Raw genomic sequence first — 19,157 nt, 5'->3', positions numbered from 1 at the left:
CGCCAGTCCATCAAAGGGCCACAACTAGTTACCAAGACACAGAGCTAGACAAAGGTACTGGAGCAATTGCAGGGCAAGCACCTTGCTCAAGGGCACTACAGTCGGAAGCGGAGATCAAACTGGCAACCTTCAGAGCCAAAAGCAGCCGCTCCAACCACGACACCACCAGCCGCCCCTTTTGACAACCATATGAAACTGGAATTCATCTAAACACACACATACACAATCTGAAACCGCACGTCCCAAGAGGGGTCACGGCAAACTGGAGCCTAACCCAGCAACACAGGGCACAAAGCTGGAGGGGGAGAGGACACACTCAGGACAGGACACCAGTCTGCCTCAAGGCACCCCAAGGAGGTCTTGAACCCTAGAGCCACCAGTGAGCAAGCCCTTGCCAAATCCACTGTGCTACCGTCCCCCGATCATCTAAACACTGCATGTGAAACACTAAAGGCAAAACATTTCAAAAATCCATTGTAAAGCTCCTTTTGGCAGTTTCCTGCAAAATCGATAACAAAATTCTTCCGAAGATTCTTTCTACTGTGTGCTGGCAGCCAGAAGTCAAAGCTACTCAACACCTATTCAGACAGAAATAAAAACAAATCTATAAAACGAGAGCTTAACGACTAAAACTGACATATCAGTTTTGTTCCAATGTGCATATTTTATTCTGAGGTCCAGACCAAGGTTATGAAAATACTAGAAATGTTATAAAGAGCATTACATCTATTTTGATAGACTGCTGCACTGGGCAGCTTCCAGGGTGAATAACATAAAGTATTTGAGTGAACACACACACCCAAGGTATGCGATGGCTGTGCTTTGTCAGTGCCACCCTCGGACAAGATTGGTACCATAACGGGAGGTCCTCGGTCAGCTGATGAAATTTTAAGAATAGTAATTACTTGCTTTTTAATTTCTGAATAAAGCAGAGGCAAGGCACAGAATTAAACTGGGCCTTGAGACTGTCTCTGTGTGGTCGTCCTCATTTCATCACTTGGCACAAGTGGGTCTGAGACCCTCACTGCCCCCAAAGCAGTGTGTCTGCATACCCTTACATATGTCAAGCTGTCATATGCTTTAATGTGGGAAAAATCACAGCATGTCCACCAGTCTTCCTCCAATGGTCTTTCCCAAGTTTAATCTTAACATGATTTTGACTGATTAATACTGTAAATGCCAGCCTAAAACTGCACAGTGGAAATAACAAAGTCAGTTTAAAAAAAAAAAAAAAAATCATTGTGTGATCATAATTAACAACGCAAGAAAGGGAGGGACATAACAAGCAAACACATCATTAATCGCAAAGCCTTCATTTACAGAGTGCAAGATGTATCACTGATCATACCTAATTGGCACGGACTCCGTATGTGGGCCAAAAAGATGTGCGTTTTATGATTCCCACTGCATTCCCTTTGCTCAAAGAAAGAGTACCTTTGAATAAGAATAAGGTTCTTTTTAATGGTCCAACCTGAAAGGTCACTGTATCCTTAAAAGCCCCCGGGGTGCAGCGGGGTGGAGCGAGCCGCCGGTGTCCTTGGGAAGAGCGATAAAACAGATCGTCTCTATATCTTCTTCAAAACACACTCCTATTGACATCTGTCTTGTCGATATCTAAGAGCAATAGACTGGGTTATTCTTCTTCTTCTTTGCTCGTCAGATGGGCTGCGCTACAGCAGGGAGAAAATAAAATCCTCTTTACAAAAAAGGGATTTTAACCAGCTCATCCAACACCACTTGACGGTTTAGGGTGTGGAGGACAGTGGCCCCCCCAGCTGGTGGGCAGTCTAGCTGTTCCAGGAGCCTCCTCCTTCTTTTCCTACCCCCCTACAACAGGGTCTTGGAGGTGCATCTCTGAGCTTTTGGTGTTAAATGAATAAAACTTCAAGATTTTATACAGTGTCTTAGGAAACCTATTTAACCCTCCTTCCAAGCTCATGTTGGTGAGACCATCAGCCCTGCCCCACACAATCCCATTCATATCACAGGACCCCGAGAACTCCTCACCTCCTCTAACTAAGCTAATCTGGTGGTGACATGATGTGCGGTATTGTACTCAATTTTAGATTACATGTAAATTTCCATAGAGTCTTTTCTATAAGAAGCTCAGGTTCACAACCTCTCAAAATGTCCATCTTAGAGGACAGGAATGGTTTGCTGGAGTTTAATCTCTGCTGCCCTGAATGCGCACTGCATTGTAATGTCACTGTAGTATACCCTCACTGATCCCTTGTTCTAATGGGGAACAGAGTATTGTCAAATACATGTAAGTAAAAGCAAGAAAATATTTTGCAATGTATTGGGAGTTCAACTGCTTATCAGTATAAATATGTCTCAAAACAAAGGTTTCAAACAGCCGCTCATGTAGAACGATCAATAGCTCAACAGAAATTTGCGCTAAGAGAGAATATTTGTGATTTTCCAACAGGTTTATGAAGCGGGCTGATCTCATTAGAGTGGTGCAATCACCCCAGCATGAGTGAACTCCGCAATAACAACGGTAACAGCAGAAATAATAAAACCTACCTAAACTCAAGAGCGGGTGAGATTAAGAACATTGATTGAAGACACATTCTAACACAGGTGAAATCAAAGCTGAAGGAGTCAGTTGCATGAATAACAATCAGAAACACAGGAAACCAAAGACAAGGACAGGTATGACATGATTGCTGGTTTTCAGTGCTCCAATTGGCCAATGTTTTACAACACGATACCACAAGGATACCTCAAGAGCAATGCTATCTAGGTTTTGTTATCATTGTAGAAGGCTCTGGATGTATTTGGCCAGTCAGTGCAGAATTACAAGATTCGGCCTCTGCTAACCAGAAGGTCACCCTCACCACCTGGGGTGTCGTGCAGAATGTCAAGTTGGTCTGAGAACACACTGTGACAAAATCACACACATGCTTTTGAAGTAAGGGGTCTTCCATCAACAGAAACAAAGACAAGCCCATACTGACATTTAAAAACCTTCTAAAGACAATCTATCCACCCGTCTACCTATCCCCCCATTCATCCATCCCTTTATCAACAGAAAATGCTTGACTAATGTAGGGTTGCGGTGTTCTAGAGCTTGTCCTGGTAAGGCAGCGATATACTCATCTAAAGGCAAATGGTTTTAAAATGGTAGGGTCACATCTGTTCACCAAATAATAATCATTTGTCCCGAGATAGGTAATGACACACACTGTATGTAGGCTGCTTGTGGACCATATGGTTCTAGTCCAGCTTTCTGAACATATCCCATATCTCCGACAGGGAAATGACGTTAGTGACCTCATATAACATTACCTGCCAAGAGAACGATTGGCGCCCTGATGTTAATTAATTTGATCTACTGTTACAGAACTCGAGGCAGCCCAGGGGAGCAATCTGATCATGTTCTCAGTGTTGACAGAGAGAAATTCAGCCCTCATAAACCCGTACCTTGGAGACCAGTTGGCATGGCTGGAGGTCCAAAGTGGAGCACAGCATGGAGACAGAGCATCTGATACAGGGCTCAGGTATGCCTTTTTCCAGGTGATCCTCCAAGGATCATTTCCCGCTTCTGGGAAGCACCTCTGGGATGTGAGGATCTGCTGAGTTTGACCCCACTCACCCAACAGGAATTTATTAAAAAAGAGAAACATTGACAGGTGGCCTTCAAATGGCTACAATTTGAAATGATGCTGCCATAATGACAACAGCATTGCTTACCTGGATTGTTGTCACCGCACCTAACACCCTACTTCGTCTGACCTGTATTTCAAGGCATTTTGAAGTAGTTAGAATATTTCAGCAGTAGGTGCCCTAACAAAATCACACGTAAGTAAAACATCAGGCTTGTCATGCATAATTAGCCTTGACTGAACATGAGCACTTAATGCAGGGCAGAACAGGAAGGAAAATGCAGTTTTTTTTATTTTCCATACAGCAATTATTTCTCACTGTACCTCTCAATTCATGTCTCCATAAAATTTACTAAAAGCCATGTGAAGTTCTACCATTAAATCCCACTAACTGGCATAATGATTGTTGATATCACAAACCAAAATTTGCTAGTATGCATTGTGATTTATGATGTTTACAGTACTAGCCCAAAATCTTAGTAAACCTGCTTAAAAGATTTTCATTATTATTTATTCGTTAAACTGCGTATAATTATCAATCTAAAAAAAAAAAATAAAAACGAAAAAGGATGAAATGAAAACGTTTTAATGAAACACTTTTTCAAAGAAAACTTATATGATGTAAAATGTTAATTGTAAAAACAATTGATTTCCATCAAGTGTACTAAAAATTTTGCCTGGAACTGCATATCTATACAGTATGAACTATTTTCATGTTCTACTCTCATTCTCACCTCAAAATTCCAAATAAAAAATATAAAGTACAAAGCAAAGGACAAAGAAGCAGAATATCCTTTCAAACTTCCCATGTGGGACACAAACTTCCCAGAAGGTTGTTATTTTGGATGCACTTCAGCTGACATTCAAAGGCTATTTCATGGCTATTTGAAGAGACGTTTCCATGGCTATTCCTTTTGGTAGAGGCTGTCTGTTTTACATCATGATTCAGTGGTGTTTATTGTATGGATTTCCATTACAGAACTAATGTCATCCGGCGGGCGATTGTCACGGGACAGCCATTGGCTAGAAAAAAACGTGAAAGTACTGTATGCCAGGTAACTTCGGTATTTGACATGAGTGACGTGGCAAAGTGACCTAAGAGGTGTATTTTCTTCCTGCCCTGTGATGGGCGCTACCTCGGATTATTGTGCGATTTGATAAGAAGAAACGTCTGGCACGTTACAAGGTCCCAGCTGACATTTGTTCAAAAGGTCGCATGGCCAGCAACTTGTTCAGGTCACTGGCACGAATGTAAACGCACTCCCAGGCTACCTACTCACCAACGAGCTTGAAACAAGCCTCCGCATGGGCAGAGCACCAGTTTGCAGAGTCCATTCCTCTTCTGTCCCCGGCTGCTGCCCTGCCTCATATTCTGCCTTTGTTTATTTTTATCCAGCTTCTTGAAGTTAAGCTTGAAACATGTCTGCCAGGATACCAAAAGTTTCTGTTGAAAAAACTCAAGGATGTTGATCCTCCGCTCTAGCTCCCTTTCAAAATGCGTGCTTCGGACGCAACTCAAGTGATCTCAAAAAAAAAAAATCACTGTAAAGACTTTAGAGACTAACTGGGAGGGAGGGAAGAGTTCAAGCCAAGCACGACCAAGCAGATGAGCCACACATGGCTGGTTTGTCAATACCCTGCCTCGACTCTTTTCAGCAGATTTCTTTGCATTTTTACTCTCGGTTCTCTAGAAAATGGCACCGAAAACACATAGGCTACACCTGTCTGATATAAGACGCACGACCGATTGTTCATATGATCCCAGTGTATTCAATCTTGTGTTTTCTCACTAGGTGTTTCAGTTGGTAGAGCTTTTGCATGTCCTAGATGTCTCCTACGGGGCCACGTCTGGCACTGCAACTGCGAAGACCCACTTGAAGCTCTTTTGCAGCACTAACCTGGGCAGAAAGGCAATTTGGCTGATGAGAAGTGGGGCTGAGACGTAGTATTTAGAAATCAGATGCTTGCAGCTCTTTCTCATTTTCATCTGTGCTGTCAGAGAAAGAGGAATCACACCGGAAATCAGCGCCGTGTCTCAGAATCACACAGCGACATCTGAGAGGTCTCGGTAAACATGGAAGAGAGCCAGTCAATTCTCTCTAGTGCAATCCATCGAACCGTCTGCCAAGATGACTCTCGGCTCTTCCACAGTCACTTACAAATGGTGCGATTGCCGTCACTGGCTGTAAGTGTAGGTCTATGGAACCGTTCCATGGGGTTTTTCGGCTAATTATCTCTTCTTCATTAAAGTGGGAAGATCTGAAAACCAACAACAGACCTAATCACTATCCCCTTCCCTACTCGAAGTGCGAACATTTTGTGCATTTCTGGGTGGACGTCCAGTAAAGCCTACTTCTCTTAAGCGTGAAGATTAAGCCTTTTTTTTAAATATCAAATGCTGTGCGTTCAGCTAACTAGTTTCTGATGGGGTGAAACGATGTGCCGCGTGAGAAGAAACAAACATAATTGCAACGCGAGACGTTTGCAATCTGAAGACGAAGAGAATAAATCAGTCCAAACAGCTCAAAATGCTACCTTCACATTAAAATTGTCATAGATACCAGCGGTGACAAAATGAAAATGGATTTAATAGGGGTTAGGGGGTTGTGCAATCTCACTCCAAGAAATCGTAAGATTTCTTCGTTGAAAGTACACAGTATTTAAAATTACAATAGCAGGAGTTGGTCAGCTACATGGTATTGCAGGTCCCTGGTCACATGCCATGTTTACCGTGCATTGTGAAGAACCGCTTGCGCATTGTAGCAATCTTACAAGCCAAAGGTATGTTTAGTACGCTGCTGTGCAACCACACACACACAGACACAGACACACTAAAACAATTTAGAATAATTGATTCACCGTAAATCTGTCTTTAGACTGTGGGAGGAAACTGGAACACTCCATTATTTCCATTTTTTGTACATGTTCAAATTCTTTTCTTATTCAGAATCTGTGATTTAATAAACATCAAAATGTTTATAGCTTATCCTTTAAATTGAACTGTGACAAATTCACTTCCAGTCTATTTGATGATAAACAAGACCGAAGGGAAAGTGGTTCAGTATTTCAAGCGTGCGTCTGAGGCCTGTTGACACAAGACAGGAGAATGACACCACTTTAATGGCAATCCGCAGAAACCCGACAGGCCTGGAAACACAATTAATATGTGTTATCCAGCAGCCCACTGCTGAGTGGCCTCACCTGCACCGCTTGGTATCCGTGTTACCCAGACAGAAATGACTGTGAAAGAGACAGGGTCCCTTCCACGGCATCCGGACCTTTTCAGAAGCAAGTGTATGAATTCTTTTCTTCTTATAATAATCGATTACTTTGCACCAAGTACTTTAGATGAAAACTGGAGAAATCAATGCTTTTGTCTTTCTGACTCCAAATTGCACTCACTAAAACCTCTGGATGCTCATGTGTGGTTCTCTTGAAAAATTTATTTTAAAAGAAAACGGACGAAAAATATGAATTACCCCAATGGCACTGCGTAAATCCTAATTAGCTGGATAACCGCAATGTTAGTCAGGCTAATTTTAGCCCATTAAAGTTTATTATCTCATTGATTCCTTCTTTGATTTAACTGACTTTTTCCAGTTTTTTTGTACCCTGGTACAGTAGGAGGAGGAGGACGAGGTGAGGACATCAATGGCCCAATGGCCTGCTGATGCTGCCCTTGAACTTGGGATTGCAAGGTGTTGAGGGAGCTCTCTTTCAGCACCCCGGAGCCATGTTAGGCGGAATCAGAAACCACATGCTGTCAACGGACTCACTGCTGTGGGAGCTCCTGCTGATCACACAGACTGGGGAAGGGTTGTGGGGGTAGGATGAAAAACCTCACGGGAGGTTGACACAGACCCTATGGTTCCTTCATGGTCTCTCTTTGGGCTCAGGAGGTAGCCACCCTCATGGTTCCTACGAAAAATTAATAGTTTGCTTTTCCAGAAAGATCCGGAACAAGCCTTCATTGTTCTGTTTAACAAAGGTACAGTTCCTCGCTATTCATTTCTGCAGGCAAATAGTCTGTACGCTGTGTCATGACCCCTTCTGCTGTACAGACACAAATAACCCTATCAAATGATATAAGGAAGCAGCCATTATACCAGTATGCTATTACAGGTACAGAAACAATAGTCTGTTTTGTGTACAGCAGTTACTTTCCTCAATTCACATTTTTATCATCCGATGCCAGCTGACCAGAAGCCGCATACAAACATACTTTTAAGACTTGTAAGTTACAGGTAAACAATATAAGACGAGAAAAAGAAATAAATCCACTCAATGAATTCCTGAAATCGGACCCATGTTCCCTCTCAGTTGCCTTCAATCTGATAACAGCAGTCTAAACGGTCTTTCTGAAGATTAAAAATTTCCTTGATTGACAGGCATTAAAATTAATCCGCTAATTAAGTGAACAAAGGCCCAGCGTACATCTGGAGGGTCAGCAGCGGTTTGCCATCTCCAGTCTGCACCCGGGGGGGATTGATCCAATCAAATTGGCCGACAGATGCAAATGGCATGGAAGTTTTCACTCCCAGAAAAATTAATTTAGCTGAGGTTAGTCACAGTAAAAGCTGTAGGAGAGATAAAACACGGAGCAGAACTGCATGTGGCCCAGATCAGTCTGACCCGATTTCCCTTCTTTCCTCCCCTGGAGCTGTTTTTATTTCTATTACTTCTGTACAGTTTATGGAGTCAATGCAATTAAATGCAAACATTGCAAAGTGTCAATATCCATTCTGATATGAAGACAGTGCTTCTCTCAGAGAAACCCCACTTTTTTCACTTGTAAATTTATTATTTACTTTGAAGGCAAAGAGATTCTTTGATAATATCTAAAGCATCCATTGCGTGAGGCCTGCTCTGTACTTCGACAAGCAGCTTTTTTGTTTTATTTTACCAAATTACCTGGCATGGAGGCACTCGGTGGACCGTGAATCACATAAAAGGCATTGCTCGACTACTGGAAATCCTTAATAAAGGAAGAAAATTGTGTTTTTCAAGATGGCTAATTGCTTTGGCTTCTGTGTCTCCCTGGTAACAACCCGATTTAGCCACAGCATCGTAAATGGAAAAAAATAAAATCTCCATTTCCTTTTCCATTTTTCTTCAGCAAGGTTTTTAAAAAATGAAAACCAAAACAACAGTTAATATGTACATTTATTAACACATTTGTACAGTGAGAAAGTCAATGACAGCGCGACGACAGGGTGACGTATTTGTCTAGGACAGGATAGCTCACCCTGCGAAAGAACTGCCGGCAGTGAGGTGAGGGGTCACAGCCTGAACTCTTTGATCTGTAACATGATAATGCCAACAGTGGGGAAAAAGATCCTTTGAAAATTGCCAAATTTCACTGAAAACCAGATTTGCGCTGCTAGCACGTGCAAAATTAGCTAAACCAGGAAATTTCCCTTATGAGGTTCTTACTTGTAAAAAAAAACACTTGTGTGCTTAAGACTTGTTGGACCAATGGAGACTTTGTGCTGTCAATACTTGCTGATCTGAATAAGGAGAGAATAAAAAAATGAAGTGAATTAAAAAAAAGTGTCGAGACCCCAAAGACTAGCTAATTGCAGAGTTAGAAAATTTGGCTAAGTTTGCAACTGTGCCCATGTTATGAGCTGCAAAGCAATTTATTACACATGTTGTCATGTTCTTATTAGGATGAGTCTGATATTAGGTTTTAATGAACTAAGTGAGGACACCCAAGACAAAATAGAAATAATTCATTTTATGTTCAGCGTAGCCTCTCGATGTTGCCATTATATGGGGCTGTACGTTATCATTATCATCACTAAATATTTGGAGTATTGCATTGTTTTGGTGTGGTTAATGGAGCAGAGATACAAGGCCCAATCAAAGAGAGAACAAATATGTTACTATATTAAAATCAAGATTAAAATCCAACAGAACGAGATTTTTGTTCAGTGCTTTTTTTTTGTGAACACAACTTTTTGAGAAGAGTTGTAATTTTATGCCAGTGCCTATGATCACTTATGAGGTACATTTCCAAAGGGCTTGACATAACAAAGAGTCTGGATATTGAAGACTAAAACAAATTTGACCACAGCCAAGTTCACTGCTCAGCCCTGATCTGTCAAATTTCAGCAGTGTATGCCACACAGTGTATTGAACTTTTTGGGTGGTGACTAAACTTTGTGTTTCCAAGCACTCCTTGTTGGAATGTACATCAAAATAACGGACAATCCAATGCAATGTACTTTATGTAAATAGATGAAAACAAGAGCAATTTCATTTCATACAGGAAAAAGGGATGTGATATATAAACTGAAGGTAATTGTTACACATACAGTTCAATTAAATTAAATGTTCTTTTTTAAATTTATGGTAATTACAGGGAATAGGAGGAAGAAAAGAGAAAAGGATTAGAACATAATACGTATTTTTAGTCCTGGGTTACTGCTATCGCTTGAATTGGGTGTTGCTGAAAGTTGCTTGAGCAATTCATTGTGTTGTACCCACACCTGCATGTTGGCCACTGGAATTTGATATTTGTAGGTGGGTGCTTGTACTTTTGTAAAAAAAAACTCCATTGACATTTATATGGCATGTGATAGTTGGAGATCTTTTCAATCAGAAGGAGGGGGAAACGGCATCATTAGGAGAAACTAGAAAACAAGATGGTGCGCACCCCCCCATCATCCCCTCGCCCACGTGAGTCACAACAGCCATCTGTCCTACGCAACTTCTGCCACATCCCCATGCCTTCACTCGGTACTGTTTACCTGTCGCTCCGCCGCACGCAGTACGTTACCAAATAACCTTCGTCTGACTCAAATATTCCAATGAAAAAGGTTCAGCTGATCACCGATTGCCCGAAAAGTGAAAATGAGTGCAGCTGGGACAACACGCTAAGCTCACGGCACACACCATTTAATTAACACAGAAGGCTGTTCATGACGGGATACTGACAGACGGCGAGCCCTCCGACCAGCACCACCCACTTGCTTGGCAGGATGGCTTCCTTTCCTCGCTTATACCTCACTCCCCCATCTACAGCCTCCCAGAGAGAGATACAGCGCAAATAAGCAATACAGCAGTCCTGGCATTAGTAAAAATGACTGTATCCAAACAAGGGACATGCATGTAGGACAGTTGTACAATTTACATTTGGCAGTAGACTGTAAGTGACGCACAGTTGCTTGTATAGGCAAAACTTTTGTACAGATCATTTGTGTGTCTTCTGATCCGGTTCGGGACTTGTCCTTGACACCAGAGACATTTCCATGGCAGGCCAACGGAGGAGGGCGGGGACAGAGAAAAGAGCGATGTTCACTTTGCTCTGTCGCATAGGGAATAGTTAAGTCAAGGTGACATGCCTCTCGGTCGCCACTTGTGGAAACGCTCTTTGTCAAATTTGCCTTCCGGTCTCTAGTGCACCCGATTTCCAGTCTGAGGATGCCATCCCATTTGACTGGAGCAAGGCGAGCTACCCTCTGTTCCTCCCCCGTGGTTATTAGCTGTCCATCCCGGTTGCTGGGTGACGGGGGGAGGTTCGGGGGTCAGGGGGGATGGTGGCGACTTGCTGCGATTTAATGTTAACAGGCAATCTCCTCCAGCGTGCCCAGAGTGGTCTGCAGAGGCACGCTCACTGTGTGGCTGATGGCTTCGGAGTGGTTTGCCACTGGGTCGCAGGTGCTCTGACCCACACGCACACAGAGGAAAGAAAAAACACGAACAGCTGCGTTGAGCAACCGAACCCGTGAGCCACGTGGTTGTGTCAGATCTTTGAATGGCACGGATTCTTTCCTTACCACATCCTCACCGCGGCTCTCCTCCTCATCCTCACGGCTCAGCAAGTCTAGCAATCTGTCCTTCATCACCTGACAACAGTAAAATGCTGCATGTTATATGTCAGAACCTCATGAGAACAGCTGGCAAAAACCGACCAATCGCATTACCACACCTGATTAAACCTGAGGCAAGGTGCCTTGATCATTTCAAAGTGCATACCTAAAGTTAATGCATCCATGTGTGTGCGCGCACATGCATGCACGTATCTCATACCAGAACCTCGTTTTAACCTAAAGCCAAAAACACCTTTCACAGTGCAACTTAAAAATCAACAGGAACTACTCCCCGCTGCAGAAGAAATATGAAACACAAATTTTTAATTAATGAATAATAGCAGATTTTTAAATCAGGCAAATTAAACAACAAAATGGTTGCACAGCCAAGGTGCTTTGGAAAGTTATTGGAGATATGCTGACACTTTCAGGTCCACACAGGGGTAGTGTGCAGCCCACATTAAACATGAAAAGGCTTCTTCATGCTGTGTCTTGTTCATATTTTCGAAACGCTGACGGGCAATCCAACTGCCAGACGTGCACTTGATGTCCGAATGTGAAGGCAGGAGAATATGGCCCTCAGACGAAAGTAGGCGTAGTGAGGGACTGACATGTGTGTGGGACCGTTGCTCTCGCCTGGTGATCTCTCTGACAGTTTACTTTGCTCTCTGTGCACCCCTGGGTGAATCCTGACCTCATAGGCGTAGTCAAAAAGTTCCAGTATGGTGAGGATGCTGGCACCAATGAAGAGTCCCATCTGACCCCCGATGTCACCTAACGAAACATTGCAGTATTGTTACAGCATATCAGTATGGCTGCATCATGAAATGTAAAGTGCTAGGAGGGAGACTTGCGCTCGCATGCCTCCTCTCAACCTTACCAAGCAAACTGGCAACCTCGTACGCTTTCTTCTGCTCAATGGTCTCGTAGTTCAGCGCTTCAAAGAAGACGTCCAACACTAGGATGTTGTCCCTGAGGAAAAACCGAAAGATGCTGAGAGAAAAAGTAGCTGCAGCTCAAGGCTTCTCAAGAAGATGCTCTCCAGAAAAAAAAAAGCAGGAGCTAAGTGGTAAAGGAATGATGTCAAAGTCAAGGTTTCCTGAGCACGAGGATGAAGCCAGTGGCCTCCCATGGCCTTCCCAGTGACCACATCTAAACAGCAGTGAACTTTTATGCCATTCTGGAGAAATGAGTGCAGAGTAGATTTCCACCTCAAAGAACAGGAGGCTTCTGTCAGTCAAGAACAGCCCTACATCCCAGTACTCACAGCTCACTTCTCATTTAAAATGCTCCCAAAAGGAACTCAGGCTGGCTGGAGCTGAAGGCAAAGGTGGACCCTCCTTATCAGTTACTTAATACACAGTACATATATTGGCAATGGACTACACCTGTCTTCAGGTTCTCATATTTCATCATATCAGTTTTAGCAACGTAATTTAATTACACGTAGCAAGTAACATAATGGTTAGAGGCATTGTCTTGTAATCAAACCCAAGAACGAATCCCACCTCTTGGTGTAGTGCCCTTGATCAAGGTACTTGACCTGAAGTGATACAGTAAATCACTGAACAAGTAAATGAGCAAGTTATTGTTAGCAGCACGATATATAAATGTCACATTTTAAGTCGCGTTGGATAAAAATGTCAGCAAAAGGAAAGAATAATCTTATTAATAAGAGTAACTAATGGCTATTCAGACAGAGGGTAGCTGAAAAAGTAGCAAACTAATCATCATAAATTTGCCATCATTACTGCTTTAGATGTCTGGTTAAAAAGAAATAGGCTTAAAACATTCAAAATGACGATTATTTAACATTTAAACAACTTTATTAAAGTTTAGTGCAACTTGGGTAGCGACAAAGCTAAACTGCACTTGAATCTGTACATATAACAAAGTCATAATATGTGCTTATTAAATAGTGAAATGTGTTTGCAGTGAATACATGGATACAACTGGCAGGTCATTGCTGGGCGGTGAGTGTTACATCCCTCCAGCACCTAACAAGCTGGAGTGGATATTTCAATCACGGAGCATCACTGAAACACTTTGGATGGGTTTCATGGCGTTCAGAAAAAATCCCAGCAGAAGTCAATTATTCAGTGTGATCGGGTTTCCATTTTCCACTCAGTTGAAATGACTGCGCTTAAAAGCATATATTAGCTGGAGAGCTGAGTGGAGACGTCTCTCCTGGTGCTTTTCGAGAACACGAATGCTAAGTTCTTGTACTGCCTAGCAGGTAGTGATTTTCCAGATCTGATGTCTTTTGCCTCACGCTATCCCACCTCTTGGAACGTGAACCAAATAAATATTCATGTATTGAGGCAACCGAGGTTAGCTAAGAACACCGGGATCAAAATTTTGCTTATTGTTCCACATTTGGGACCAATGGCAGCAGTAATTAATTAACATGAGAGGAAAACCAGCAGGTAAAACTTCAGTCCAAGTAATTTGTATGATCAAAAATTCTACTTGAAAAACATATGTGGGATCATTAACGGTCTCTTAAAAATGAAACATATTTGGGATTAAAATACTTTTATCTTTTGACTTTGGCTCTCAATAGCAGGCACATGCAAGTATTGGATTTGTGAAGAAAAGTCAGTGGAGAAGATGGGGAAGCTGGGAGATTGAACCCCGGTGCTCGCCGATACTCACGCGATGTATTTCTCCGACTTGTTGAACTTCCTCTCCAGGTACCTGGCGGAGGTCTTGCTGGGGATCTTGACCATGGAAAGTTCCTTGTTGTAGCGAGTCAAGTTGCATGGGGTCCGGCACATACAGTCGCTGTTCTCCTTCTCTGCAAGCGTTGCTGCCATGAAGAAGGAGGACAAGGCAGAGACGGAGGGAGGTGCGTGGGGAGGATGGAGCAAAGAGCAGTCATTCAAAGAAAAGAGGGAGGGGGAACAAAGAAGAGTGTGAAGGCAAAGGAAAAAGGAAAGAAACAAAGATGCGTACTTAACAAAACCTTGGAAAGTTCAGAAAAACATGAACACAGGCAAACTTCAAAATATTTGCACAGATGGAAATAAGTCTTCTGCTGCCTTGTCTTGGGGGTGCAGTTTCTAACTGACCCGTTTTTGATGACCTTGTTAATACTCTCTACACATAAAACACGGCTCTACCTAGAAGCCCGCTGGTCCGTATGAATCCCTGCAGAGAAAAATGTAGTTAAAACACTGTAAAAACAAAACAAGGGCCAGCACGCAACTCATTTCCCATTCTATTTATTAGTACTGTACTTAGAACATCCTGAAAACTCAGGATGAAAGGAATGTTAAGTTAACGGTTGTTTAAGAGAAACAAGAAACTAGAAACTGGTATCCAGCAGTAGCCCGGAAGTTGTATGTTATCCCCAGTGGCTGCTGGGAGAAGCGGTGGCTTTCTTCGAAAAAGCTCCAGTAGACAGTGCGAATGTAACCGGAGAAGGGAACAGATGATTCTTGATTCGGTGCTTCCAGGGAATTCTCCCTAAAAGCCCACTTTGTTTTTCCTGTAGTCGCAGCAGTGCTGAAAGCGAGAGCTGTAACCCCCGACCCTGTAAAAAGCCAACCGCCAGACAACCGCCGCCATCTCTCCTGCTGTCATGCTACATAGACAATCCACCTAATTTTGCCGCTACCCGGTATCCTTCCTCAGAGTCTCGGGGCTGTTCATCCTGTTAACTCTCTTTCGGGACAATCCAGAGTTTGGCTCTGTGTAAGCGCTTCGTGCCAACAACTGTTTTGGAGGAGGTGGCTGACCTGCGTTGGTCAGCACGGTCTGGGAGAAGGAAGCATTTGTATCTGCCTCTAGGGTTGATAGAGAAAGTGCCAGAATATCCCTTTCCTATTGCCCCCCTCTCCCAGTTGGGTGTTGAGACAGGGCAAAGCAATTCTCCGCAGCCACCATCTGCATTCCACTCACGCTGGTTCCAAACACTCTCGACAAGAGGTTGCTGCTAAATTTCAGTTGGAAAAAAAGATCACGGGGGGGTAGACACAACAGGCAAACAAAACCCCCATCGCTAATAGTGGTACCCATCTTTGTGCTCCATCGGCAAGGAACTAAGACTCCCAGCGGTCAATTAAAGCCTTTGCCATCCTCGTAGCGCAACAGGAAATCCAATACAGCATTGGCTGCACTCTCATTTTCATTTTAATAAGGCCGGTTATTGGATCTCTCCTCCTTTATGAGCCCATTCTTGGGCCTTTGTTTTTATCTCAGTGCGTCAGTACTCTGGAAGAAGGGTGCAATACTTGCCATTTCTACATTACTCTTTCTGAGCGATTATTCGTGCGGTGCATTTTCCCCTCCGCAATGTGAGTGTAAACAGCTTTAAGGAACGAGATAATCTATCGGTTAGGATATGTTGCTTCACTGTTAAAGGAAACAATGTGCCTTGAAACACAGGTAGTGTTTAGGAACACTGAGTAAAATATAAGAAACATTTTTTTCCCCCACATATACTTCTGAGACAAAGCAATTCATTTTTATCTATCGTAGTGGACATTTTTTTTTAAAATTTATCTCCCAAACTGTATATGCTACAGTATTGAGTCCTAATGCACATTGTACAGGGCATTCCAAGTTGTGGATGGTAGCGCATATGTTTTAACAACTTCCTAGAAACCCTTGAAATACACACACACACACACACACACACACACACACACACAGGCTGAAGCTGCTTGTCCTGAGTGGGGTTGTGGCAAGCTGGAGCCAACCCCAACAACACAGGGCGCAAAGCTGGAGGGGGGTGGGGACACACCCAGGACGGGACGCCAGTCCGTCACAAGGCACCCCAAGCGGGACTCGAACCCCAGATCCACCGGAGAGCAGGACCTGGCCAAACCCACTGCGCCACAGCACCCCCCCTTGAAATACATTCAAAGGCATTTTTTTTTTTCTTGGTCTCATGAGGATATTTCATACTTCAGAACTGTGGTTCAAAAGGTCTGTGACTATATTTTGATCTTCAGAGAGGAGCGAGACAAGCTATGATCACCTAGCAGTTGCGTGCGATACAGTTTTACGGCTCATTTGCTTGCACATTACCTCTCTGTGTGCCAGACCAGTTAAGTGTGTTGGTGTGAAGGTTGTCATGAGGAACTGCTTTGCACAGAATGTTCTGGAAGGTCTGGTGGTAACAAAACACGGGCAGTTCTAAAGGCGGTTTTACGTGCTCCAGCAAACCTTTATTCAGTTGTCTTCAAAGGCACTCAGGATAATTGCGAGACAGAATAGGCCACAAGTGAATATCTCTTACGCATTAAGCGGATTTGATAGCGGGGGTAAGTCTGGGCCTTAATTTGACGGCAGGGGTTATCACGGGTGCAACGCAAAAGTTTAGAATGAGATTCGCGCACATAAATCCATCGATCTGGATCTCATTTGACTTTCATAAGCATCTGTGAAGCTTTAAAGGATGAGAAACTCATTCAAAAGACAGCAGTAAAAATGTATAAATGCATATGGAGAAACCCAAACATTAATGCAAGAGTATTAATTAACTGTCAACGTCCACATGTTGTGGAGTTTCTGGCAAGTTACCAAGTCACTGATTCTGGTGGAAGTGAAAAAGGCAAACCCACGAGGGACAAAGTAACCCTCCGTAGGTCCAATCCCAAAGGCCGTTTCTGGTGGAATGCTCAGGAGAGCCGCGAACTACAGCCGTTCACGCATTTTGGAGAGCCAAAGTTTGTGTGTGGAATGAAAAACTGAATAAGAGCTGATGGTGTGTTTCCTCGCATCAGGCTGCTCCCCAAGGAGGAACAACACGCTCAGATACATAAACATCCAATCAGCCCGAAGACCAGGTGCGAGAGAACCTGGGAGAAAAAAATGCAAGACACTCACTGGGGGTGGGCGAGAGTGTTTGTGTATATGTGTGTGGATATTTGTTTGGGGACAGGTGACAAACGGGAGTATAGATTCAGTTTCTCGGTGTTCATGTTATATGCTCAACTGAGAAAGGGAGAAATCTGGTCGAAATCCATAATTCCATATGGAGGGTGGTATGTGGAGATGGAATGTTTAATCTCCCTTTTTCCCACAGATCAATCAAGTGGAGGTTTTTTCCGGATAATTGATGCATCTGCAACTCGTTTAGAAATCAGTTTTGCATCGAAAACACGGCTCCCCAGCCAGCTGGCTAATTACGTGGAGAACTGTTGTGATACTGGTCCAAGGTTCTCTATCAAAAAAATTAGTTAGCGGGACCTCATCGACCTCATAATTCCTTCACTAGATGCAATTACCACTCATTTATATTCGTGAGCGAATGATATCTCCATCCCGGTTGGCCCTTCTCTATTGAAGGGGGTTTTCTGGGGGACAAAACACTTATTTTCACTTGCAAACATTGGCTTACCACTGATTCTTCAAGGTGGATATGCAGTTGGGTACTTGACCTTCCAACAACCATCTTAGAGTAGGATCTCAAGTCCAAACCATGCTCTGGAAATAGTGTCTGAAGATATCAACATATCGGTGTATCTGGTTTTAGTGTTGTTGCCTCCACTGTCCCTTTTATTTGGTTTTTTACTGAGGCACAAGTGCTTATGAAATGGTCAATAAACAGAGGAGCATGTGGATGTTGAAACTCACCCAGTGCCGGCTCGGCGCACTCCTTGTATTGCTCAGGAGTGCAGAACGGAGAGTCACCTGCAGGCAGAAGAACCGTCTCAGAAACGGTCAAGCTTTTTCACCTCGGGCCATAAGCTTTGCTACGACCCAGAAGAACCAGATCAGGAAAATTTGACCTTGGATGATGCAGCCACATATAAGCATGGAAGGAGGCGGGATGGGATTTGGTTTGTTTTTCCACACTGATTTTCCAGGCTGTAGTCATATGGGCATGAGCTCCCATAAGATAACTGATTTTAGTGCCCTGCTCAGGTCCACAGCTCTATGACCCGAACGGTTACACTTATACACTTAGATATGCACAAAACACCATTGCTCTCCTATAAGCGGGTGAGACAGGCCTTGCATCAGTATTTCACTGTTTTTGTACACGTGTCAATGCCTGTACTCTGTGAGAAATAACAACTGCTCACTTACATAAACTATGAAACTGTTAAAATTTCCATCGTTCTGTTGTTAAACTGATACTTTCATCCAAAACATCTAACAATCTGACCCACTTATCTAGCTGCTTGTTTTAATGATGCTATTCAACTTAAGTACCATTCAGAAGGGCTCTTCTGGGACTTGAACCAACAACCTCCAGGTTATAATCCGTCATTAACTAAAATGATTCCTGTTTGTAAGCACAAAAGCAGAGTATTTTCCACCTTTGTGTGTCAACAATGGCGTATAAGCAAAATCTAAAGGTGACGCGCTGGTAAAAATGTTCACTGTGTTTATTTATACGGTAGGAACTGCTTCCTTAATGGCAGAAATGTTTTTTTTTTCAAGTGGATCCCTGCGTTAAAGCGCGCTGTTCTCCAAGATGCGGAGAAGCTGCAGTAATTAACGTGTCCTCCTGCTGCTGCCACGCTGCACATTCAATACTTTCAGGGTACCAGAAATGAATAATTTCATAGCGACCCCCTGTGGACTGGGCCAGTTCTTGCCAGGGCACACTAAGGGATTTGTAAACCGCTTTCTCTTGTTACAGCGATGCACTCATTCACTGTCCCAGGACGGATTTCCTGAGCTGGATGCCACAGGCGCTCTTGAGTAACTGGTGAGCTTGAAAGTAGTGTATACCTGGAAAAAGGTATGCAAATGAGGAACAAAGTCACAGTTGATG

General features: G+C 43.2%; 1 protein-coding gene across 3 annotated transcripts in view; it reads right to left on the bottom strand.

Annotated features, from left to right (window-relative positions):
* Nucleotides 1-8,794: 8,794 nt before the first annotated feature.
* The window catches only part of asic2 (acid-sensing (proton-gated) ion channel 2), a 216,816-nt gene continuing 206,453 nt past the window's right edge, over nt 8,795-19,157 (bottom strand). For 2 of the 3 annotated variants that reach the window (XM_018757223.2, XM_018757222.2), the window contains exons 5-10: nt 18,008-18,064; nt 14,078-14,231; nt 12,303-12,394; nt 12,117-12,196; nt 11,390-11,458; nt 8,795-11,275 (exon numbers count right to left, since the gene is read on the bottom strand). In XM_018757223.2, the coding sequence (XP_018612739.1) occupies nt 11,174-11,275; nt 11,390-11,458; nt 12,117-12,196; nt 12,303-12,394; nt 14,078-14,231; nt 18,008-18,064 (554 nt within the window). In that variant the 3' untranslated portion in view covers nt 8,795-11,173. Of the gene's footprint in view, nt 11,276-11,389; nt 11,459-12,116; nt 12,197-12,302; nt 12,395-13,164; nt 14,232-18,007; nt 18,065-19,157 lie in introns of those variants that run through there. The other variant, XM_029254020.1, reaches the window with a different exon arrangement.

This window comes from Scleropages formosus, chromosome 8 (assembly GCF_900964775.1).
Source record: "Scleropages formosus chromosome 8, fSclFor1.1, whole genome shotgun sequence".
NCBI lineage: Eukaryota > Metazoa > Chordata > Actinopteri > Osteoglossiformes > Osteoglossidae > Scleropages > Scleropages formosus.
Note: the sequence above shows the minus strand (reverse complement) of the source record. Positions and strands in the feature narration are given on the sequence as shown.